The following is a 25,938-nucleotide window of genomic DNA, read 5'->3' as shown; positions in this document are numbered from 1 at the left end:
CTCCTGACCAAGTGACAGCTCCTTCCTCTGTCATTCATGGGCCTTTCTCCTATCATGAAACTTGCCACCATTTTCCTTCCCAAATAAACAAATGAACGATCTCAAGGACCTCTGGAGATTCTTCAGCCTACCCCTCCGTGGCTTCTTTGCTGGTGGAAACTCATCCCTCTCCTCCAGGGCTGTTTAGTGAAAAAGGAGGGTTGGAGTAACAGATATAGGAGGAGAGGACAAGCCTTGCAGTTAAGACAGCCCTTTCCCCTGGGACCCCTGAAGCCTCTCTGAGGCACTAGGTGGAGGGAGGGCACTTACCTTGAGTCGCAATGTAGTGCCGAGGTCGATGGTATCCCTGGATAACAGGAGAAAAGCACTGTGAAGGGTCTGTTGTCAAAGCTTGCAAACAGCACAGTATTAATAAACATCCTCTCCAAGTCTTGATTTTTCTCATGGGCAAAATGACAACAGCATCAGTTATTCCCAGCAAAGTGGCAAAGGTTAAATGAGATACTGCACATAAAGTGTGTAGTAAGTCACTAAATGCTAGCTCTTCTTATAGTTACTTGTGAGGTGCCTACATAGGCTTGCCTTGGAGCCAGTGGTACTGGGAGCAAAGACTGGATGGGCATCACTTATCCTTACGCACCCAAAAAGAGGTAGAGAAGGAGTTTTCAGGTTTATGGGAAGCATCAACCACCAAAAAGTCTTTCTTGAGCCATGATTATATGAAGAACACTGTACAAGACCCTATGGGACACCCAGAGAAGAAAAAGGAAGAAAACAATTCAATTATTGACTCCTTCCATTAGTAACAATTAGAAAAAGAAAATTGAGAAGTATCCCACATTGCTTCTCTATGCCAACATTCCTGGGCTTGGAATTGAAGTCCCAGGTACAGAGAAGACCTTATGGAGGGGTGACCTGGGAGACCCATAAAGATACCTGCAAATTCAAAGACCAGTTTCTAATTTCTCTGTACATTTCAGAGCACTACAGTAGGCCCTGCTGTACTCTGGTTGGGGAGTACCCTGCTGCCCCATAACCTTCATCATTGGAGAAGAGGTTGAAGGTGACCCCTCTTTTGCCTGGGCATGGCATACATGGAGTGTCCTCTTTCCAGTTACGGTCATATTGAATAGAAGTTTAAGTTTTGGAGACAGACCTGTATTTAGTGCAGAACACTGAATGCAATTAGTATTTGTTAAATAAATACATGAGTGAATAAATGAATAGATGAATAAATTTTTTAAAGAACACAGATGCCAATTTTGGAGCCTATCAATTGAGAGATTGTTGACAGTCCTGAAATCCACTTAGCTTTTATGGTTAACCATTCCAGAGAAAATAAGTCCTAAAGTTTGATGAACACCTGTCTTTGTCTTAGATGTTGCTGACCAGTCTTTTCATCCTGTTGAGGTGGACGAACTGCCTTGAGGCCACTTTCTTCAGGAAATAGAACTGCCATCTGTATGGTTTATGGTGTCACAGATGTGGCATCTCTAAAGTTCTAGACCCACTTTCTGATTCAAAGACAAGTTTCTGAGTCCCTTGTACATTTCTCCACCTTTGTGTTTCACTTGCTCGATAATGATTTTGCAGGCACCTTCCAATTGCTGGGCCTGCTCTAGAGTTGCAGGTCGGCACCAATCCAGGGACAATGTCATGACCAGAACTGTTGGATTAACCACAGAGCAATCAACAGCCCCCCTAAAACTCTGTGCTTGAGCAATCCTATGTACTTAGTGAGGTTGTCAGTTTCTTAAGGACAAACACTCCCTACTAAGCTTAAAATTTTTTTTTCTCACAGAGCTCAGCACAATGTGAGACTCAGAGCAAATACCCAACAAACAAGCTGTTGACAAACTAACTAGGCAGGCAAGACAGCATGGTGGATATGCGTACCATGGACTCTGGAACTCAGCTGTCTGGGTTTGAACGCTGGCTCTGTCCCTTCTAGGGTGTGTGGTCTGGGGCAAGCTACTTAGTCTCATTGTGCCTCAGTTTTAAAATTCACAATAGCAAAGATATGAAATCAACCTATGTGTCCATCTCAATGGATGATTGAATAAAGAAATTATATATATATATAGTATTCCATATATATGGATATTATACATAGTATTGCATATATATGGATATTATATATATATAGTATTCCATATATATGGATGTTATATATAGGGTATTCCATATATATGGATATTATATATAGTATTCCATATATATGGATATATAGATGGATATATATGGATATATATATGAAGAGATATCTATCTATCTATCTATATAGTATTCCATATGTGTACACACATATATACACACACACACACCATGGAATACTACTAAGCCATAAAAAATAATGAAATCATGACTTTTGCAGCAACATGGATACATGGATGGACCTGGACGCCATTATCTTAAGCAAAAAACTCTCAGAAACAGAAAGTCAAATACCGCATGTCTTCACTTACAGTGGGAGCTAAATAATGTGTACATATGGATGCAGAGTGTGGAATCGTAGACATTGGTGACTCAGAAGGGTGGGAGGGTAGGAGGGTGGTGAGAGGGATGAGAATTTAATAGGTGCAATGTATACTATTCAGGTGATGGTTACATTAAAAGCCTGTACTTCACCACTGTGCAATACATACAGTAAAAAAACTGCACTTGTAACCCCTAAATCTATAAAATTAAAAAATTAATGTGGATAACGGTATTTATATCATAGTGTCGTTGATCAGATTAAATGAGTTGATATATAACAGTTACTATGTGCCAGGCACTATTCTAAGATTTAACATATATGTCTTTGCTATTGTTATTTTATTGTTTATTTGGCAAATATTTATTTACTGAGTGCCTATCAAGACTAAAAGTGTATGCAGGCCTCTCAGCGGACACTGGGATGATGAGACCTTCTTTGTGTTAATGTAATAACTGAGCCCTTTCCTATGACACAAAGGGTAGGAAGACCTATCCTTTCCTCCAAGTCAAGTGGGCAGGGCTGCTCAGGCTAAAAGGAAGAATTAAACCCAAGGGTTTTCTTGAGTAGCTTTGGGAATAGAAAATAGTCCCCTAGATTCTGGAAAGATGCAGTTTCTCATCAAGTCTGCCCTCTTCTGCCATCCCCATCACTCATTCCCACAGCCCTCATCCTCCCTGGCTGAGGCCACAGCACCAACCACTAGCTGGCCTCCCTGCCTGCAGTTTCACTGTGTAGACTTGCTGCTTCCTAACCCCATGAGCTTCCTCTTGCACACTGAGTGTGTTATTTCCCTGCTTATAAGCCTGCAGTAGCTCCCTATTGTCTTCATGGTAATGCCAAATGCCTTAGCTTGGGACTAGTCATCTGTCTCCATTTACATCTCCAGCCTCACCTCCAGTTGTCCTTCTTTGTCCACTCCTACAACCCCATGCACCCTGTGCTTCAGCCTCACCAAGCTGCTCTTGAAATATGCTCTCCTCTGGGATGCAGAGCTGACTCATTCCTCCTGAGTGGCCCAGTAGGGCTTTGTATATGCTCAGTGAATACAATTCCATGTGCTGCAGTAAATTTTTTTGTACCTTTCTCCTCCTGGGACATGGGACATGCCACCCAGAGCTGGGTGCAGTTTTCAGCAGTCTGGTTGGTGAAATACATGCATGAATGTTTTTGAGCTGAAGTTGGAGCATCCTCTTAATGCTCAGGCTGGAAGAAAAAGAGACCCTGGAGGAAGCTGTGATTTGGAAGATTCTAATGTGCTTGAAATTCAGTGAGATAACATTCTGAGCAAGAGATTCACATTTTAGTTGTGGAGTTAGATGGCTTGGATTCTCTATTTTGTGAATTCATTTGTTTGCACAGTTATTCACTGTCAATCAACAGGTATTAAACACCTACTACTATGTACAAGGCACTGGAAATACAAAAGTGGACCCGATGAATGTGGACTTTGCTTTTGAGCAACTTGTAGACATCAACAGACTGGGGTAAAGGCTACTAATGGGAAGATGTGGGGACTCTGTGAAGCACCCATGGGAATTGAACAGCCAAGGAGGGCCCCTCAGAGGAGGTGGTGGTTGATTGGCTCCTTAAGCCTGGTTTGGGCATCTTGACACCTCTTGTCATTTCTATTTCATCCTTTCAGTGATGTTCCCAGTTTCTCTGCCATTCTTTCATCGTCCACTGGCTCTTGCTCTTCTTCAGAGATAGGGATTACATGTCCATCCAGAGGCCTTAGCACTGGCCGTTCCCCGTGCCTGCTGTGTCTGCCCCCAGGTACCTGAGTGGCTTGCTCTCTCACTCCATCCAAGCTTCTGCTCAGTTGTCAATCACGTCTGTGGAGAGTTCATCTCTGACCACCCCATCAGCTTCTTTCCACTTTCTCTGGCTTACTTTTCTTTAGATAACCTATCACCAGATAGCATATTATTCTTTCTTCATTTACGTGCTCCCCCAGTTGAATGGGAGCTCCATGAAGCCAGGGCTGGCTTGCTCATGGCCATGTCCCCAGCACCTAGAAGTCAGCCTGGGCCATCGGCCTTGAAAAATTCATATTGACTGAATGCACGCATGCTGTGTGCCTGTTCCCACGCTGCATCTGAGTAAAGAGACCCTCCTTGGCTTCCAAAAACCCACGCAGTCCCCAAAGAGAAAACATTCTAACCACGAGACTCCTCAGCAAAGGAGATAAAAGGAAATGTACTGCTCAATTGGGGCTCCTCTGGGGATTTGCCAAGAGCGAGTACAGAAAACTTCCTAACCTTAAAAGAACTTTGAGTTCATTTAAGTCCCACCTACACAGCACGCAGATCGACTACAAACCAGCACTGGGCCTGCCTCCATCTGTGAGCAATGGGAAAGAGGTTTGCATCCAAAACGCATTTATCTCACTCTGTACTCATGCATCTGTTACTTACTGGGGACCCAGATACGATATTTATTTCCAGGCTGGTAATTTATAACAGATTTAAGTGGCCAATACATTTTCGGGTGTGCAAACAAACCTGCCAGAGAGATGGTTCAGACAGTAACAGACCACGGCCTCCAGAGGCAGAGACAGGGCTGGCCCCATTCGGCTCATTATCATAATGAATCGTCAAGATCCAATTGTAGAGAAATGATTCTAGTGTGGGCAGTTAGCTCTTTAGAGAGCCAGGAGGGATTGTGGCTGGGCTGGAGACCAGGGTGATGGAGTGAGGACCTAGTTAGCTGTCTGGAGTACTGTTTTGCCAGGAATCCCTATAAAGGCCCCAGGAATTTTATCTTTGCTGAAGTATACAGTTGGAGGAACTCCAACTTTTGGAGTTAACTCCACAATTAATGGAGTTCCTCCACTCTTCACTCTATAGTGGTAACTGTGCAAGGAGTTGCTTGTAGTTGGTTATCTTCCCTTTGTCCCTCCATTTCCCCTTTTTCCTTCCACGGTCTGCTCTATATAGATTGCACCATGGGCTCCTATTCTTTCTGCTTCAAATTGGGTTTAGTCAATGGGGAACAAAAGCAGGAGCTCAGAGGCCAGGAGGAGGTTGGGGCATATGTTCTTCTAGGTTCCTCTCTGCTAGGTCACCATGACTTGCTTCACCTTGTCACTCAATCAAGGGCTTCAGTTCTTGGAGGGCAGCCCTCTCTCATAGCTACTCTCTTCCCTTATCTGGGTCTAGGGCTGGTAAGGACTCCTTACTATTGTTAGCCTAGTGATACTGCACCCTACCCTACTGGTTTCTCTTAATCCTGTTCACATCCTTATTAAACTTTCCTTGGGTACCCACTTTGAGGAAGCCTATGTTTCCTTTTGGGATAATGACAGATACTTTCCATCAGTAATTGCACACTTGTGGGGTGGCACCACTATCTCATTTTATATATATCAGAATGAGTAAGTAATTTACCCAAGATCATAAAGCTAGTAATCAAAAAGGTCTGGATTCAACAGCCAGGCCTTCAACAAAGACCAGATTCATGACTTTATTGGCCCTGGATTCTAACCACTGAGATTGAGCCTGGAGTTCAATATCTCATAATAAGACAGCATGAACAGAGGCCATGTGCCCTGTCTGCCTAACCTATTCTTACAGACAGAAGAAGGAGGTCGTGGTGTGTCCTAAGTGGGCAGAGAATTGAAGTTCAGTTGTGTGACCTTGGACAGTGCTCTTAACCAAGAGCTCTGGTTTCCTGTCTTTAAAGGCTTGAAACATGCCTTGCAATGATAAAACAGGAAATGAATCAGAGGCATAATTAGCAGTGGTGTTGTAGAGATTAGCTTGCATTTAAAGCAATTTCATTTGTTGCCTATAAAATACCAAAGTGTATCTTGGCCCTGACTGTAGTCAGATGCTCATTCAACTTTGGATTGAGTGCCTATCTAGGAAAATGACTTTTGTTGGGGGATTCTAGTCAAATGATGAATGCCAGATACAGAAACTCAGGCATGCCAGACCCTGTGTGGGCTGTGGTCCTTAGGGTCATATCCACGCAGCCATAGACAAGATCAAGGAGAAATGGAAGGAATCAATTCAACCTGCATCAATATATGCTGACTTGATCCTTGCTGTGTGTTAGCTACAAGGCAGTGTCTGAGAGTGGGTGGGGAGGGGAAGGAGAAAGAGTGCTGAACTGGGAGCCATTCAGGTCTGGTTCCCATCCCGGTTCTGCCACTGACCAGCTGCATGGCCTGGGACATATTTGTAATTTCTCTAAACCTCAGCCCTCCCCATCTGGAGAATGGGAATGATAACACCTACCTTGAAGGGTTGTTAAGTTCTGATAAGCTGCCTTACTTAAGCCACCCATCATAGGACCCAAGAGTGACCCATTAAGAGCCAGTTGGTGTTGTCATTGCTCACTGTGATTGTTAAAGACAGCAGGGTATGGTGGGAGAGGTACTCTTGACTCAAATATCTGCTCCCTCCTCCCCTACCTCCTAGCAGTATAATCCTGGACAAGTTATATAATCTTAAGAGACTCGCTTACTCATCTGGAAATGGGTAGTAGTGGTACTTACCTTGTGAAGTTGTGATGCTAGTTAAGGTGATGCTGGTACAAGAAAGGTGATCAGTAATTCTTAGGTCACTATAAACCCTTCTTGCCTGGCTGGCTCTAAGTCATCTTTCAAGGCAGAACAGAGACATCACCTCTTCCAGGGAGCCTTCACTGGCTACTTCCCTTTCCCACCAACTTGAAGCTTTGATTTTCCTTTATGGTCCCACAGCCCCTGCTCTGTGAAGGTCTATTTTCTTATCTGATTCCCTCACCAGATTTGAGTCCCTTTTAGGTCAGAGACTTGGTCTTAAAAGTTAGTATTTCCCATACACAGTGGAGGGTCTGCTCTGTGTTTGTGAATTGAATACTGGATATATGAGGGAAAGGCTGCTGGCATGATGGATGCATGCTCAGAGTGCCTTGCTGTGGGCTGGAGAAAAGCTATTCAGAACTGGCTGTCTCCTGTGAACTTTCCTGGAAGGGCCATGGTGGCAGAGACGGTGTTCATCTTCAACTCCACTGAAGTTGCAGCCCCAGTTCTTGGCCATGTAGTAGGCTCTTTGTTAATTAGGGTGTAGTTAGGGAAACAGAAACCACTCTATGTGTTTCAGACAGAGGCAATTCAGTACAGGGAGTTGGTTACACAAGTGATGGAGGAGCCAGGATGCCAAACAGAGAAGAGTGGGGCAACCCAGAGATCAGGGACAGCAGGAGGCTGCAACCAATCCTTAGAACTAGTGGGAGAACAGGAGAGGGAGAAATGACCAGAGTCCAGAGTCCAGAAATAACCAGAGCCCCAGCGGGCTGACTGGCAGGAGATGGGACTATGGCAGGCCTGCTTGAGGAAAGATGGAGCCACAGACAGGGTACAGCCACTGCTGGAGCTGCTGCCCAAGGAAGGGAGTGAGATGGAGAATACACCACCCTTCCATCATCCTGTAGTGTCTGTCTGTCTCTCTCTCTCTCATACACACACACACACACACACACACACACACACACACCCTGCAATGCAAGGCAGAACAGGGAAGGACACCAAATAGATCTGAGGGCAAACAGTCAAATGACCAATACAAGGCTCAATAAGTATTTGTTGAGTTAATAACTCACCTGGCTTAGTCTAGATTAAGGGGGAATTCACAAACTGCACCATCACACTTTATAGCCTATCTATAAATACATTTGAGAGTCTAGGGGACCAGTATGAATCTCTGTGCCATTATTCAAGACCCATGGACTGTGAGCTGAGGTCCTGAGATGCATGGCTTGAATCAGTCACATTGGGTTGTCCTTCTGATCCCAGCAGTCATGCTCTTGCTTAGCAAATTCTCTCACTTCCATGCATACCATTCTTGGCTCCTGTTTGAGTTTAGTCCCTTCCTCAGTCGTCTCCGGAATATTGAAGCAGCCTCTTTCCTTATTGGTTGTAGTTGTCTTAATTCCAGAATTTCTTCCCTCGGATCTATCTTATCTTTGGTAGCAGATAAATCATCCCAAAGCTCAGTTCTGAGCTGGTCACCTCCTTGATAAAAATTTTTTAATAGCTTCCTCTTGTCTGTGGGATAAAGTCCTACTTCCTAAGTCTGAGCATTTAATCGTCACTGATGTAGCCCCAACGGTATTTTCCACTATTCCTGTTACATATTCTCTGCTCCCCTCAAATGGAGCTGCTATGTATTTCCTTGCCAGTTGCTCCATCTTGGCTTGTGCTATTCTCTCTAACCAGAGGCCCCTCTTCCCTCTCTTTGATTTTAAATCATACCTGTGCTTGAAGCTTTGGTTCACATCATATTTTACATTCCTGATGGGAGAAGTGGTATTTTTCCCTACTTCTGAATCTCTGCAGCATGTTTTCTGTACTTATGACACTTACCACTTTCTACTTTGCCCTGGAATTACTGATGTGCATGTTATCTCCCTGCTAAGGTTTTAAAGGGTAGAGACCATGGCATTTTTAGCATTATGGTTCCCATAGCATCTAGTATACATTTTACAGTAGGCACTTTAAAATTTTTGTGGCATAAATGGTCGTACGTTTACGTGAATGAATGAATGGATCAACAGACATATATACAAATGAATAAATGGGATGAATGAGTAAGACTAACAGTTGTCCTGAGGCCCCATACACCAGGCTACTACAGCCAGCCTGAAAGTGGATGCAGCGTTAGATGGACAGTCAACTTGGGTTACACTAGTTCCACATATTAGGGAGAATCCAGACTGCTCTGGAAGGGCCACCTTCTGGAGGAGAGTTTGGGGTAAACCACAGATCTTGAGCCTGCAAAAGCCAGCCCTAGCACCCAGCCCCATTAAGACACTCACGTCAATGTAGTTGGCATTGATGTAGTCAGAGTGCGGGTCTCCATCCAGCACGAGCAGCCTCACCCGGGAATGGTCGTCTGCAGAGAGAGCAGAAATCAAGGGGATGGTTGATAAGAGGCCTTAGGGAGAGGAGGCAGCTATGTCCTCCTTTAGAGCTACTGTTTATTAATGACTGCATATCAGGCATTGTGCTACTCTCATTTAACTCTCAACACTACCCTCAGTTACTGTTCCCATTTATAGATGAGGAAGTGGAGGCTCAGGGAGGTAAGCACTTCTCATTTTTCTACCTTCCCTTCTGATTTTGTCATTACTTAACTGGATTAGTCACATGTTTCTTTAAGTCTTAGTGATCTAATAATTAAAACAGGGATGGAAATACCTGCTTCATAGGACAATGTGAGAGACCATATAAAAATGCTCAGGACAGAAGAGTGTTGCATCTGGATTAATAAACTCCGTTTTCATGCTGTTTAAAACCACAGCAAGTTTACCTATCTTCCACACATGCACAAATTGCTTTTCATTTGCCCCTTGGAGTATTGTTGCAGATAGATTGTCAGCCATATGTTGCTATCAATGCTATCATTAAAGTGAGGCTGACTAAATCATTATAAAAGAGGTCATCAATAACTAAAAATTGTGTTATAGAGGATACCTTTTCAAACACAATCTAGACATAAACAAGATTTGCAGGCTTTATTTGATAGCATGCTTACTTCAACTAACACCAAATAAAAACCATTAAAAGAAAACTAGTACAGCAGAAGAATCAGGATAATCCTTTACAGTTAATTAAGTGAGCTCTGACACGCTAATAGTCACACACAAGTAGAACATTGGTTGGGTCTGGTTGGGAGGTGGGACCTTGGTTTGCTATCCAGGTCACTGTGCACATATCATTGTGCAGTCACTGCATCCTAATTCACCTTCCTCTAGGGCAGGAATGGGGTCCCTAAGAAGTGGGCTGGAGAGCTCTGGACATCCCCAAGGGTTTTCTGGGTATCATGGAGATCAGGTCAGCTTATCCTCTTAGAATTATACAGCATTCTGCAGTTTACAAGGCACATTTATTGCAACTAACCAAAACCCCCTTGAGAACTGGGACATTATGCCTTATTCCCTGTTCCATCCCCTGCACCTTTAAAAGGTCCTGACATACAGCAGGTACTCAGTAATACATGGAAAAGGTATAATTGGATGACCTCATTGGGTTCTCACAGTGACCCTGTGGGAGAGAAGTAGGACGGGTTCTTTTAGCCCTTGTTACAAATGAGGAAACTGAGGCTCCAGAAAGCCTGACTGGCCACATGGCCAGTGAATGGTAGAGCACAGAGGAGTGAAGTTCTCTTAACTCTGAGTTCAGTCGCTCCTGTTTCCAAAGGGGGTGTAAGCACAATGTTAGAAACCACTTCAAATATACCCAGCAGAGGGAATTAACTACTGAGAAGTGGTTGCCTGGGTGACAGAAGAGTTGAGCAGCCAGATAGAAGACAGTGGAGAAACTCAGAGATAAGCAGCAACAAGGAGACACTGCCTGCTCTTGGGCTGAAGGGATGGAGGGAGGTGGTGGAGTTAGCAGTGCTCAGGAGCTGGGGCCACTTGCTGGAACCTGAAGCCACAGTAGGATTCTAGGAGGAGCTGGAGGCAAGGAGGTGCTTCCCTTGCTGCTAAGGAAGGCAACTGTAGTTTTAATACCCTGGCTTCTCCCATTCTCCTTCTCTCCAATCTCCCAGTGCATGTCATTGGCCAAACCTAAATAGCTGACAGGAAAGCCTGAAAAATGCAACCTACAGGGGTAAGTTACCTGCAATACACAGTAGAGTGGGAGAAAGTAAGGAATGGGTCCTATTATGGACAAACAGGCCTAGGGCTGGCATAAGATACACCTCATATCCATTCATTTAAGAATCATTCATTGAGTATCTGCCATGTGGCAGGCAGGCACTGTGCTAGACAGCGAGTTATACTAAATGCCACTTTTCTTACTCATCAGGGGGAAGTTTCAGTAGAAGCAACTAGAGAGAGCAGGTGGGTGGTCTAAGCAATCCCTTTGGGTGGGTGGGAGAGTGGAATGTGACATGGGGGAGGAGTTTGAAGTTAACCTTTATTGAATTCATGGTAGGTAAGAGAAACTTTACATGCATTATCTCATTCAATCATTTATGCCTCAAAATAGCCATATAGGTTATTATAAGGATACCAGAATGATATGGTATTATAAGTCTTCCCATTTTACAGATGAAGACACTGAGGCTCAGAAAGATTAAGCAAGCTTCCGAAGTTACACGTCATGTGAGTGGCAGAGATAGGACTTCTCAGTTAGGTTTATCTGACCCTGAAACCCTAGTCTGCCCACATAACTTGCTGTCCCAAAGTCTCAGGCATCTCACAGGCACTACAGCTGGAGTCTGTTGCAAACAGCTGGTCCCCAGTTCCTGCAGGATTCTAGCCCTGGAGAGGACTTCCTGGGGACAGCCCATCCAGCAGGCTGGAATTCAGACAAAGCCTGGCACCTGACTCTCAGCCCAGGGCATCAAGCCTCTGTTACCAGCAGTTCCAGAAGCTGTAGGCCTTAAAAAAGTGAAAATGCACATTGTGTTTTCACTCAGTGGTCTCATTATGGCTTACTGATTCAGAAATCTCCTTTATTTGTTGAGTTATGCCTGCCCCTGGGGCCCATAGCACTGGAAACAGAGATTCTGGTTTAAAATGTTGAAAGGGAATTTTTAAAATATAAAATGAAGTTGAAAAATGGGAAAGCAAAAATGATTAAAAACAAAACAGAAACAAACTTATTTATTCTAGTTAAGTGTTCTTATGGATGAAAGCGATCTCTAGCCACCAGATGATGGTGTTTGACAATGTCTCTCCTTCATTTATTAAGAATGTGTTTACTGCACACCTACTATGTGCCAGGCTAGTTGAAGGTATTAAGAAAGTGGTATCAAAGTGATACTCATGTTTAAGGAGTTTGTCAATTTAGTGGAGACAGACTGGATGCAGAAGCAAAACTTCCAAATCTAGAAGATGGGGAATAGAGGGCTTTGTGTAGTGACATGTGAATGAGGAATTAAAAATGAGTAAGGTTTGGCCAGTGCACAATGAGGAAGTCTTTCTATCAGAGGGAATGGCTAGAGTGAAGGCAGATATCCTGAAAAAGGCAAGCATGGTGCGGGGGGCTGCAAGGGTCTCCTGTCCTGGGAAAACAAAGTGTGAGGGGAACAGCGATGGGAGGGGAGTCAGAGGAGGCAGCAGCGGGGAAGGCAACTTCATTTCAGAAGGCTCTCCATGCCCTATGAAGCCACGAAGACTCAAGGAATCATGCTAGGCTCCGCAGGGCAGCCTAATACAGTGTTTCTTTTCTGGGACAGTGGAAAGGTGCTTTATTAGGATGTAACCAAAATTCATGCCTACACAGCTAACTTATGTCAAGTGAGATAAACTTCTAATATAAGACGTGAGATATGGAGCTGTGATCAGATTTGGCTTCAAATCTTAGCTCCATCACCTAGCAAGTCAATTGATCTCTCTTAGCTTTGGTTTCCTTCCTTAGCAAAATGGAGCCAATACTATACGGCATGAGAGGATTAAATGAGAAAACATAGGTGTGAAAAGTGCTAGGACATTAAGAAATGAGAGGATAAGCCACAGACTGGGAGGAAATATTTGCCAAACATGTATCTCAGAAAGGACTTGTATCAATACACAACGAACTCTTAAAACTCAGTAAGAAAGCAAATGACCTGATTAAAAAATGGGAGAAAGATCTGAACAGACACCTAATCAAGGAGGATATACAGATGGCAAATAAGCATATGAAAAGATGTTTAACATCATGTGTTACTAAGAAATTGCAAATTAAAACAAGATACCACTACAAACATATTAGTATGGCCAAAATCCAAAACACTGACAACACCACAGGCTGGGGAGGATGTGGCACAGCAAGACCTGTCATTCATTGCTGGTGGGAATTCAAAATGGTACAGCCACTTTGGAAGACAGTTTGTCAGTTTCTTACAAAACTAAACATACTCTTACCATACTATATCCAGCAATTGCACTTTTTGCTATTTACCCAAATGAGGTGAAAACTTACATCCACAGGAAAACCTGCACATGGATGTTTATAGCAGCTTTACTTAAAACTGCACAATCTTGGAGGCAACCAATATGTCCTTCAATAGGTGAATGGATAAACAAACTGTGGTGCAGACGGTCCCTCACTTGGGATGATTAGACTTAGGATTTTTTTGACTTTATGATAGTTCCAAAGCAACATGCATTCAGTAGAAACCATAATTTGAGTACACATATAACCATTCTGTTTTTAATTTTTGGTACAGTGTTCGATCAATTCCCTGACATATTCAACACTTTATTATAAAATGCACTTTGTATTAGATGATTTTGCCCAACTATAGGCTAATATAAGTGTTCTGAGCATGTTTAACGTAGGCTAGGCTAAGCTATGATGTTTGGCAGGTTAGGTATATTAAATGCATTTTTGACTTATGATATTTTAAACTTATGGGTTTATGGGGATATAACCTCACTGTAAGTCAAGGAGCATTCATTAGATATCCATACAATGGCGTATGGTTCAGCGAGAAGCAGAAATGAGTTATCAAGCCACAACAGACATGGAGGAAACTTAAATGCATATTGCTAAGTGAAAGAAGCCAATCTGAAAAGGCTACATACTGTATGATTCTGACTATGTGACATTCTGGAAAAAGATAAAACTCTAGACACAGTAAAAAGATCAGTAGTTTCCAGGGGCTTGGGAGGAGGGAAGGATGAATAGGTGAAGCATGGAGGATGTTTAAGGCAGTGAAACTATTCTATACAAGAGTGCAATACTAGATTATGTCATTGTACATTTGTCAAATCCTATAGAACTGTACAACATAAAAAGCAAACCTGAATAAACTATGGACTTTAGCTAATAATAATAAATCAGTATTATTTAATTGTAACGAATGTACCACACTAATGCAAGATGTTAATAATAGGGGAAACAGTATGTGGGTGGGAGGGAGTACACGGGAATGATGTACTTTCTGCTCAACTTTTCTGTAAACCTAAAACTGCTCTAAAGAAAAATGCTAGGACAATGCCTGGTACACAGCAGGTGCTTAATAAATGATGGTTTTGGGGCTGAATGTGAGGCAGGCAGTGAGCTAATAGCAGAGATACTTAGAAACTTGGTGCTCTCCACTTGCCCTCTGTACCAAATACAGATCCATCTATCTGCAGAGGCAAAGAACTATTGTGTGTGTTCACTAAAGGGTGAAATTCAGCTGTAGGTCCACCAGAAAGGCATTGCAAGGAGTGGCAGTGTCCTCATGGTTTATTTATTCCTTTTGGGAGATGCTAATATTATTCTGTGTCCCCTTCTTCTAACTTTATATAATTAGAAGGATAAAAAATTGTGTTTACCCACATGCACATGGAGAAAGATGGGGCGGCAGGCGATGTGAAGGCGTTTATACGAGGTAATTTACAAGCAGCCCAGAATGTTCATTATGCTCTATCTACATTTTGCAAGCTTGAAAAACAGCTAATTTGGTACTCCTTGTTTGATATTCAAGACAAGGAGAGGAGTTAAGAAGAGTCATGTGGAGGAGAAGCAAACTCCTCAATGAGGCGAGAGGAAGGTGCAGGTGCCTGGCTCCCCCGGCTCTCAGTTGAGGTGAGAGATGAGCAAGAGCTGGCTGTGGGGAGGAGGGAACTGGTGGCAGAAGGTAGAAAGGAGACATGGTACCAAGACACATAGATTCAAAGAGCTCCCTTTAACACAAGTCTAGGGGAACATCATCACTCAGTTTGCAATCAATCTGCTGTTCCTTGCTTGAGGTCAAAGACCAGTGGTATGCTGGTAAATGTTTAACAAACAGCTCCCTGTGGGAAAAAAGGCCCTTATCAGTAATATCTGCTGATTTCTGTGGTGTAAATACTCCCACCATGACTGATTTGAAGCTACCAACATAGCATCAACCACCTCACAAAATTCCTGAAAATTTAACAATCTGCTCTTGCAAGCTGGTATGAGTCAGCTACAGAACACCACTGACAGAGGACAAAGCCTAGCACACCCCACAATGTCTTGCATGATCTGATGGTTTGGGACCTACTTCTCTCGCCAGCTTCACATACTGCTCTGATAACTGTGGTCTTCTTTCAGTTGCTCAAATGCACTATGTTCACTCTGACCACAGGGCCTTTGCATGTTCAAAGAACACCTTCATCCAAGCTGGCAGTTGCGCCTGGATCCTAGGCTCAAATTCTTCCTCTCCTCATAGCTGATCCCTCACCACACCTGTAGACCCAGCCTATCCCTTCCAAAGACTGGCAGCCAATTCTTGCCTTTAGCAGAAGGGAGGTTATGGATTGGGTGGGGTCTGAAGGCAGACATGAGGCTTGTCACACCCTAACCATATCACCTCAGGCAGGTTACCACCTCCCCTGAGCCTTTATTTACCCAGCTATAACATCCAAATCGTATATATCTGTGCAGACTTGCTGCAAGGATTAAAAGATGTAAAACATGAACCCACCTGGTATATTGTAAGAAATTAACACAAATATATGAATTCAGTTTTGTTTTTATTCTAGACCTGGGCCAATGGCATCAGCAGCACCTGGGAACTTGTTTGAAATGGAAATTCTTGGGCCCCAGCCCGGACTCACTGAATCAGAAACTGTGGGGTGGGGCCCAGCAATATGCATTTCAATATGCCCTCCAGGTGATTCTGATACACGTTCAGGTTTGAGTATACAGACCAATGTTTAGTGATTTAGCGTAGAGGTGCTCTGGTTATTCACTTCAATCTGTCTTGGGAAAGACCAGATCTTACTGGAAATGGGCCATAAGACTAGAGACTCACCTTGTGCCAGGTGGTGGGATACAGAAATTTAGCTGTGTGGAAAGTGTAAGATGTTCCAGGCACTTATCAAATGCCATAGGGATGCCATGCCATTTGATTCTCATAGTAACCCTGTGAGGTCTATATCATCCTCGCATTTCATGAATGAGAAATTCAAGGCTCCAAAAAGTTTAATAACTCAGAAGGTATAGGGATGAGGCCTTCTTTATAGAGTTGTGGGTCCTCACTCCTCCTGGAATGCTGAGATCCATGACCTCCATACCCTTCTATACCATACCTCTCCAGCTCCCACTTTCCTCCAAGCTCTCAGTCCCCAACATTGGTCCTCATCCCACTAAGGTCTCATGGCCACCCCAGAGAGAGGGTTCACTTTCCTCCTTCATACAGTTCTAACTCTCAGAACAAACCACAACTCCTTCTCCCTCCCTCCATCATCAAAGATAACCCAGTCACCTCAACCCACATCCACTTAAAGACAGAATCACTTCAAAGAGGTGGGGCTGGGGAGAGAAGATTATTTGGATACTTGATATTCTTTCTTCCTGTCTTCTGGGCACTACAGAGGGTAAAGAACAGTGCATTTTTTTTTTTTTCCAGAGAAAAGAGATTTGACTCATTACAATGAATTGTGGAGCTGAAAAACCATTTCCTACAAGTATTGGAAATGTTAATGCCATCATCTTGCAAAAGCGGATAAGGAGGAGGCAGGTAATTCTGCCGAGACTGCCTGGGTACCTCATTGAAGCTAAAGGTCTGCACATTCAATCTTGATTGAATTACCATTATCAAGAGAGGCTGGGTTGGGCATGACACAGAGACAGCCCGACATTCTGTGTACCTCCTTGTCCTGCCAGATCCATGCTGGCTGAAATTGGAAAACTCCCCTTTGTGAGGTCCTAGGAGGAGCTGCTCCAGTAGATGCAACCTTTGAGGGACTGAAGGGGACTGAAGTTGAGAGGGGCAAGCACCAAGAGAGGACCACCTGTGTCCTAAGGATGCCATCCAGGCACTGCCCCACTGAGGGGCCTTTCTGAAAGAAGGGAGGGAGGTTTCTTATTTGGATTTCTTCAGAAGAAGAACACGAGATATGTATTTGGATGCAAGTGGTTGGTGTGGGGGGTGATCCCAGGAAACACCAGGAGGGGAGTGGGAAGTGAGACAGAGAAAGAAGAAATCTAATAGTGGTGTGTCATTCAGCAAGTTGCCATTGTAGCCAGTTGAGGCTTAATTTGGCTGAGGAGCTCTGGGAGTCATTCCACCTAAGCAGAGAGGGAGCTGGGGTAGGTATATACCCACTTCCATCAGTCATTAATTGAGGGCAGGTTCTGGGGACATTTAATATTCTGGCTCTTTGGGCCTGCCCTGCAAGAAGGCAGAGAAGGCTCCAGTGGCCAGAAAAAGTCCTTAGGAAAAGAAGCAAAGGTGCTGCTGGCAATTTGAATTAGCACTAGCACACATGCAAGTAGTGAGTGAGTGAGGATATGGCAGGGTACCAATGATTTCTGCACCACAAGGCATCTGTAGGACCCAGGCAACGGCCACCCTCAGAGAAAGTGAAGAAGAATGGAGGCTAAGAGTCAGGAGCATTGAACAAGGCACCCATTCTGTCACCCCCAGCTCTGTCTCCCCAGGAACCAGCAGAGAAACCTGCTGTGAGAAAAGGCCTCTGGGTTTTGTTTTGAACCTGAGTTCCTCACTAGGAGTGAGGGTCCTCTCTGCACTCCATAGCCCCACCTCCTTCTGGAAAAGATGGGCCTCTCTGAACAGCTCATCTGCTCTGAGGTTGGGCCTTAGCAACACATTCTCCCCCAAGAACACGGATGTGACTTGATGCAGAGAGGACTCTTTGGTAAGGAATATGTGCCACCCGGGCAGGCAAGAGACCACAGCTCTGGTCATGGCTGTTCTACAGACTTGCTGTGAGCCCTTGGGCAGGGCACAGTCCATCTCTGGGCCATCTCTTCTTGCCTGTGAACTCAAAAAGGCTACACTAAGTCATCTAGACTTAAAAGTCTGTGACTTAAGGGGCCACACAAGATTCAGATTTAATAATCATTCAGCTTAATTTGGCCTCTGCATCCTGAGAGCGGCCCTAGAGCCATCTGACGGGTGAGAACCTGAAGGTGGGGGAGGTGAAGTGATTGTGCTGAAAGTAAACAATAGAACTGGGATGAAAACCTGGGCCCGCCTCACCTCATGTCTAAGACCCCAATACACCTGAGCCCAGTGGCTTTTCCTAGATTGGGAGAAGATAAGTCTTAGAAAATGTACTGATATCCTGTGTGCCCGCAGACCGCCTCTCCACTTCGTCTGGCTCTCTAATCCAGGAGGCTGATTGCTATGGCCAAGAATGGACATTCTCAAAGTTGCACATGCATCACCATCACCCGGAGGGCTTTTAGAAATACAGATTGCTCGACTCTGTCCTCAGAATTTCTGATTCAGTAAGTCTGGGGTGGAGCCCAAGAATTAGCACCTCTAATGAGTTCCCAGGTAATGCTAATGCCACTGCTGTAGGCATTATACTTTGAGAACCACTGGATTAGGTCAACAGATCCCCTGTTCTCTGGATTCTGGTTGGGCTCAGCCAATGGAAAGCACAGGCAGAATATTGGGTGGAGGGAGGAGAGTGTGATGGAGGTACTTACTCCTCCAGCACCCCTTGGTGGGGTCACCATGGGTGGCTGCCTTGCCACCAAAGGTCGCACCCACCTCTGGTCAGGTCATCTCTCTTTGGTCCTGGTAACCCCTCCCTACCGAATCCTTCGTGGTCTGAGGATGGAATTTTGGTACTGCACTATCTCTTGTAGTCTTTCTACATCTAGATTACACCTTTATAAAGAACTGATCCCAGAAGAGGGCCTCATTTTGTAACATTTGCAACCCCTGTGATCACTTCAGCTTCTCAGTGTCAGCACCTTCCCTGCCAGTCTAGGAAGCACCTCTAAAGCTTTACATGGAGAATGCTTTGGGATTCTTGAATTTCCACTTGCCAACAGTCTCTGCCCTAGAGTTACTTGGTAGCAAAGGTCTCTTTGTTCTTATTTTACCCATTCATTTCCTTCCCTTTCACTTCCTTTCCATTTACACTCCCTAGAAACCCCACTGTCTCTATTACTAAATTCTAAATAGAATCACTTGGAAGAAAGGGGATATTTCGCCAAGGTCTCTCGTTGTTTCATTTGTAGGCAGTGCCCTCCCTCCTACTTGTCCCCTTTAATCTTTTCTGTTCTCCCTGGGCTGGGCCTTTGTCCTCCACTCCAGCCTCACAGTGCTCTGGGTTCCTTAAGATGCTAATCACAGCCAGTTTTCTTCTTGCGCCAAGAATATTTCTATTTATCAAGCCACGGCAGGCTTTGCCTTTGGAAGGGACACATACAAGGGTAGGAACACTTTCCATTCCTTGGGGCTGTTTCTTTTTTACATATCCCATTTCAATTCCAGGTTTTTTTTTTTTTTTCCATTTCCCTTTTTTTCTTGATTCTCCTTTATGTCTTGCGCTGCTTTCTGAATTCACTGGTTACCTCAGCACTGTCTTCTTTTAGCACTGAATGCAGACCTGCTCTTGCCCTGATCTCTTGCAGAATGATTGACTCTTAAATTAGAAAGGAGATTCTGGTTTATTTAAACCCATCAAGGTGGTATCGTCAAGGTGCTTCAGTTCTCTCTGTCTCCATTTGGGTTCCTCAGAAGTAGATCTAAGACAGAGATTTTAGTCCAAGCAGTTTATGTAGGAGGAGACAGGAATACCAGTAGGAAAGGGGGGATGTATGACAGGGAAGAGAAGGCAGATTATTAAGGGTGAGTTTTCAAGCCCATTGGGACTGCAGGTAGCTGCATCCTCATCCCTGTGGGAACACTGGAAGGAACTTCAGGGGAACGGTGAAGAAGCTGGGGTATTTCGTGGTGGAGGGCTTCTCCCGGGGGTATTAACCCTTCAGGATTTGCAGGCTGCCTGTGCCTGGGCAGGGGATCCGTTCCCAGCTTTGGAGAAAGTCCTCAGTCTAAGAGATGCAGGCATGGCAGGGCTAGGGTGAAACAAGCTCATAGCCTCAGGCATAGGCTTTATCAGGTAAGTGACTATATATTTTAGGGTACAGTATCCACAGTGCAGGAGCAGAGAATGCTGGGGACCAGACAGGGCAAGCAGCTCTCTGTGGCGGAGTGGGGGCTCTCCAGGAGCAGGAGCTCCACCTCCCAGTGCCCATCACAGGGCCTGCTTAGAGGAGGCCCACGTGTCATAAGTCTTAATACATGTTTGCTGACTGTTTGAATATCACTTCTCAACACTTCACTTGCAAGAAATCTTGCTGTCTGAATTACCATCTCCAAGAGAGAAATTATAAATGTTTTCTGATTAGTTCTACCATTCATAGCCCATTCCTAAATCAGCACAGGAAACAGCTAAGCTAAAACTTCTGCCTTTTTCTTCCTTTACAATCTGCCTGTATCTTACTCTTTCTTCCTCCAAGTTTTTTCTTAGGCAATGTCTAGACAGTTAAAACAAAACAAAACAAAACAAAACTCTGAATTGTGCTAGAAATAATTTGTCATTCAGGATCCTTTCTTTTTTCTTTTGGATGAACTGGGTTACTCTGTGAGCTGAGACCAAGGGATGTTCCCCACACCATTGGTGAGATGACAAAAGGTCCAGGTTGGTTACACTGAGTCAGACAAAGGCTGTTGTAGACTCCTGTTCTAATTAGAATACATGCTTAGCATTTTGTACGAGATAACTTTGTCTTCTCTGTATTTATTTTACTTTGAAGGCTGTACCTACCAATATTTGGCAGTGACAATACTTGTGTGTTACCTATGCACGACATTCAGTTCTGTGGCAGTCTCTCTCTTCCTCACCCCCCGGAACTGAATACCATGCACCTGTCACACACAAGTTATTGTCACTGTTTGTTCAGGCCCCATCATCTCTTGGTGAGACTACTGCAGTAGTCTGCTGACTGATCCCTCCAGCCCTTCCCAATCAAGTATACCTTCCATATCTGCTGCCCTAGTGATCTTTCCAACATGGACATCTGATCATGCCTACCTCTCCCCAATGAACCTGCCTTATTCTATGTCCCCACAGGACATGTCCTGAGTACCCAGTGAATCCTGGTTAATAAAATAAGGTGGAATGATAGATCCATGCTCCTCATCAGTGACCTCAAGCAAGTACCCCTGTGGCTAAGAGTAATCGTGCCAGGCACTGTAGCAAAAGTTTTATGTACCTTTCAATGCTCCTCCTATTATCTTCATCATCGTAAAGGGGAAGAATCAAAAGTTTACAGAGGTCAAGTAACTTTCCCAGGGCCCTACAGTTGGGATAGAAACCTGGGCAGTTTGACTCCCGAGGGCGTTAACTACTCTAAAGGCTGACTTCATCAATGAGTCACTTACTGGGGGTGCCTACAGGAAAAGTAAAGCTCATTGTTGAGCAAAGGCAATGTCCTTCCTTAGCTCTGCGTAAGAACATGCCTTCCCCTGCAGGCTCAGTACCTCCCGAGCTGCACTGATGCAGACCTGAGGGCAGGCCCTCACCTTGGAGCCCTTGCCCTACTATAGTGGGGACAGGTAGAATCTGTGTTGCCCTAAACTCTGTCTCTCATATTATAGGAGTAGCCCTGGGCTCCTGTGGGGCCTGAGCTGGGCATACCCCAAGCCCCAGGTGTATGCCAGAGTTACTGGCTTGTTCTGAGCATCAGCCTTTACTGCCGAGCATCAGCCAATGTGATTCCACCTTCTTGGAGGCACACCGTTCTCTTGCCCGGGTACTCCTAGCCCCTCCCTCACAGGCTGGGGCCCATGCTCCTCACCCCAGGTTGCTGCCAAAGTCCTCCTTTGAATTAGAGGAGCTTCTGGGAACACAGAGCTCATCTCTTTATCCAGCTGTGGGGTCTTCTGTATGTCAGCCCTTTTGGCTGGGCTTCTTCCCCGACCTGAGGAATTGAGCAGGCAATGCTCAGTGAGACCCAGCCTTCAGAGGTTCTTCCCCAAGAGGCTTCATGGTTCTGCTCTGCCCTGACCCAGCTCCCTGCCTGCTCCCTCTGGCTGAGATCAGCCATGTTCTGTCATCCAGTCTAGGGATGGCAATAAGGCTGAAATAAAGCTTCCATCTTGGCATGTAGATACAAAGCTAGAGACAGCAAAGATTATTTGATAACAAATTCCAGGTAAATAATAGTAATAGCCTCTTTTCCCCTGCATCCTCAACACCTGAAGCTTAGGAGCTCCCAGAAGGGCACCTACAGGAAATGATGTTCCCATATCGATTCTTATTGCGGTTTTCATCCTCCTTGGCTGTGTCCCACGAAGCTGTCTGCCCCTCTGGTAAGGCCTAAAAAGCAAGGAGAGAGTGGTTAGAGTGGCCTGAGATAGGAGCTTTATGGAAGTGGAGATGAACAAACAGGGCGAAGTAAGACCCACTGTGATGGGACTCCTAGTGGAAAGGGATAGATGTCCTTGGATGGGGCCTGGGGAGGATGTAGATTTTGGTCTCTCCATGGACCTATTCTTTTGTTCATTGTTTCAAATGTTATTGATGTCTTCTGTGTCATGAGTTTGCAATCTAGACCAGTAGGGGAATTGCTTGTCCATTCATTGAATTATTCATTCATATAATCAACAGATACTTACTGAGCCCCTAATATGGGCTGGGCACTGTTTTAGGTACTAGGGATACAGAGAAACAGACAAGTTCCCCTTGAGCTTCCAGTCAACTAGGAAATGTAGCAAATGAAAAAGTAAATGTGTAATTTTAGATATGAAAAATGCTATGATGAAAATAAAGCAGAATAAAGGGATAGTGATGAGGAATGAGAATTATTTCAGATTATACACTCTGGGAGGGCTTCTCCAAGAAGGTAACATTTAAGTTACAGTAGTCCTCCCTTATCTTTGGAGGATTTGTTCCAAGACCTCCCAGTGGGGACTCCTGAAACCATGGATATTACCGAACCCTATACATACTATGTTTTTTCTTATACATACATACCTATGATAAAGTTCAATTTATAAATTAACTAGGCATAGGAAGAGGTTAAGAACAATAATAAAATAGAATGACAACAATATACTACAAGTTATATAAATGCAGTCTTTCTCTCTCTAAATATCTAAATATTTTTTGACTGCGATTGACCTTGGGTAACTGAAACCATGAAAAGCAAAACTGCAGATAAGGGGGACTTCATTAATGATAGATACTGTAATTCCTTCATGATACTGTAATTCCTTAATATGAAAGAGCCAGTCACACCAAGAAAAGTAGAAAGTGCTTTTCAGGCAGAGGGAACAGCAGGTGCAAAGATGGTCAGGCAGCAACCAAATGACCATATTCAAGGACTGGAGTGATGTGAAGAGGGAAGTAGTGATGGAAGTATCTAGAGTGGATGGGGGAGTCCAGATTATATGAGACATCGCTATTACTGGTTAATGAATTGGCATTATTCTAAGTGTGATGAAAAACCATCAGAGGGATTTGGGCAAGGGAATCATCTGATTCATGTATTACAAAGTACAATCTGGCTCATGTATGGAACACAGGCGCTGGGAGGGCCATGGAGGAAGCAGGGAGATCTGCTAGAAAGTTGTGGCAGTGACCAGGCGCGGTGGCTCAAGCCTGTAATCCCAGCACTTTGGGAGGCCGAGGCGGGTGGATCACGAGGTCAGGAGATCAAGACCATCCTGGCTTAACACGGTGAAACCCCGTCTCTACTGAAAGTATAAAAAAATTAGCCGGGCATGGTGGCAGGTGCCTGTAGTCCTAGCTACTCGGGAGGCTGAGGCAGGAGAATGGCGTGAACCCAGGAAGTGGAGCTGGCAGTGAGCCAAGAGCACACTACTGCACTCCAGCCTGGGCGACAGAGCGAGACTCCGTTTCAAAAAAAAAAAAGAAAGAAAGAAAGAAAGTTATGGCAGTACTCCAGGCAACACATGATGGTACCTTGGACTCTTAGACCGTGGTGGTGGTGGTGGATGTATGAGAAGTGATTATTTGCAGGATGTTCAGTTGAATGTTGTTCACTTGGGTTGCCTCGGAAGCAGACTCAGAGAAAACAAGTCAGGCACAAGTAGTTTGGGAGACAATCCCAGGGAGTTTGGGTGGGAGAATGTGGAAGTGGCACAATCAAGGGAATGAAGTCAATATAGGGCACATCAATGAGCAGGTTACCACTGTGGGTATCTGGGGCTTAATCCAATGGGCACATCTCATGCCTTAGAGTTATCCCACCATGGGGTTGGTGCAAAGTTGGGGTAGTTATTGATCAATTCGCATCGAGTATTGGTTAAAGACAACTCTTGGAAACTCCCCAGCATTTCTTCCATGCTCCGTGGGCAGAGTGTGCATATTCTTCTGTCTTGAAGAAGCCCTCAGGCGAAAAGTCACAGGTGCTTACAGGAGGAAGCCATCAGGTGGGCATGCATGGGAACAGTGAGTGTAGAGTGGATGTGTGCAGGGCACCATCTGCCATAGATGCTGACTGTGAAGGAAGGAGAGGAATGCAGGCTGACCCTTGGATCATTAGTTTGAAGAACTGAGGGGAGAGAGATGTTATTTATTGAGATGGAGAAGCCTGGGTTAGAAGCAGGATTGGGGAGGTAAGAATTAAGTGTTGTGTTTTGGGTACATAAAGTACTTAGTAGAGTGTCTAGCATTGAATACTGCACACTTTTTTAAAAACATGTTCAAAATAAGAAAAATGGCAGCCATGTTTGAGATGTCTATTAGACATCCAAGCTGATGTTGAATAGGAAGTTGGGCATGGACACCCAGAGCTTAGGGGTAGGGAGGAGATAGAAGTCATCAGTCAGTTTAAGAGGATGGAAACCACCAATAAGACAGACAAGTCAACAAACATTTGAGACAATTTACAAGAGTTATGAGCCAAGTGGTATGGAAATACAGGGAAGGGTGCAGTCAGTTATTTCACTGACAGGGAGGACGGTCAGTTAAGGGAGTGGGAACAGCTATAGAAAAGCTGCAGAAGCATGATTATCAGACCATGTTTTGATTATTGTCTCTACCCTAAATTTAGTAGAATAGGCTGAACATCCTGCTCATGCCCTTTCATTGCTTCTGAGACTGAATTTGTAACACCTTCAGTCTACACAGCTCTCTGTCAGCAGTGCAGGAGGAGAACTCACCATTCATTTTAATACACCAGCCTTGCCTTTGCCCATCTTTTCCTTACTAGGTCCATCCTAAGCAAGGAGGAACCTGAATCAGGTTGATCAGAAATTCAGCTTCTCAATAAGCCCTGTTTTATTGGCAGGTTCTTAACAGGCCAGTGCTCATGCACGGTTCCACCTTTCTTGCATCTGGTCTCTCAAGTGTTAAGTCAGTCTGGGTGAGTCTTTTCCTAGAGTTGGAGTTGGAATGCCTTTTCTGTAATGGGCAAACTAGAAAGCAGTTTGGGCTTTGTTAGTTAGTCTCTGTTGCATCAACTCATACTCAACTCTACTGTTGTAGAGTGAAAACAGTCACAGATAAAAAGCAAACAAATGGTCATGGCTATGTTCCAATACATGTTTATTTACAAAAATAGGTGTTGGGGCTGGATGCAGTGGCTCACACCTGTAATCCCAGCACTTTGGGATGCCGAGGTGGGCAGATCATGAGGTCAGGACTTCAAGACAAGCCTGGCCAATATGGTGAAATGCCGTCTGTACTAAAAATACAAAAATTAGCTAGGCGTGGTGACACATGCCTGTACTCTCAGCTACTCAGGAAGCTGAGGCAGAAGAATCACTTGAACCCAGGAGGTG

General features: G+C 44.5%; 1 protein-coding gene across 6 annotated transcripts in view; it reads right to left on the bottom strand.

Annotated features, from left to right (window-relative positions):
- PTPRT (protein tyrosine phosphatase receptor type T) overlaps positions 1-25,938 on the bottom strand; it is a 1,142,918-nt gene that overhangs the window by 47,314 nt on the left and 1,069,666 nt on the right. For all 6 annotated transcript variants that reach the window (XM_055264961.2, XM_063633847.1, XM_055264960.2 and 3 more), the window contains 3 exons: positions 22,420-22,507; positions 9,281-9,357; positions 310-346 (listed from right to left, as the gene is read on the bottom strand). In XM_055264961.2, the coding sequence (XP_055120936.1) occupies positions 310-346; positions 9,281-9,357; positions 22,420-22,507 (202 nt within the window). The remainder of the gene's footprint in view (positions 1-309; positions 347-9,280; positions 9,358-22,419; positions 22,508-25,938) is intronic.

Source organism: Symphalangus syndactylus, chromosome 24 (genome assembly GCF_028878055.3).
Source record: "Symphalangus syndactylus isolate Jambi chromosome 24, NHGRI_mSymSyn1-v2.1_pri, whole genome shotgun sequence".
NCBI classification, from domain to species: Eukaryota; Metazoa; Chordata; class Mammalia; order Primates; family Hylobatidae; genus Symphalangus; species Symphalangus syndactylus.
Note: the sequence above shows the minus strand (reverse complement) of the source record. Positions and strands in the feature narration are given on the sequence as shown.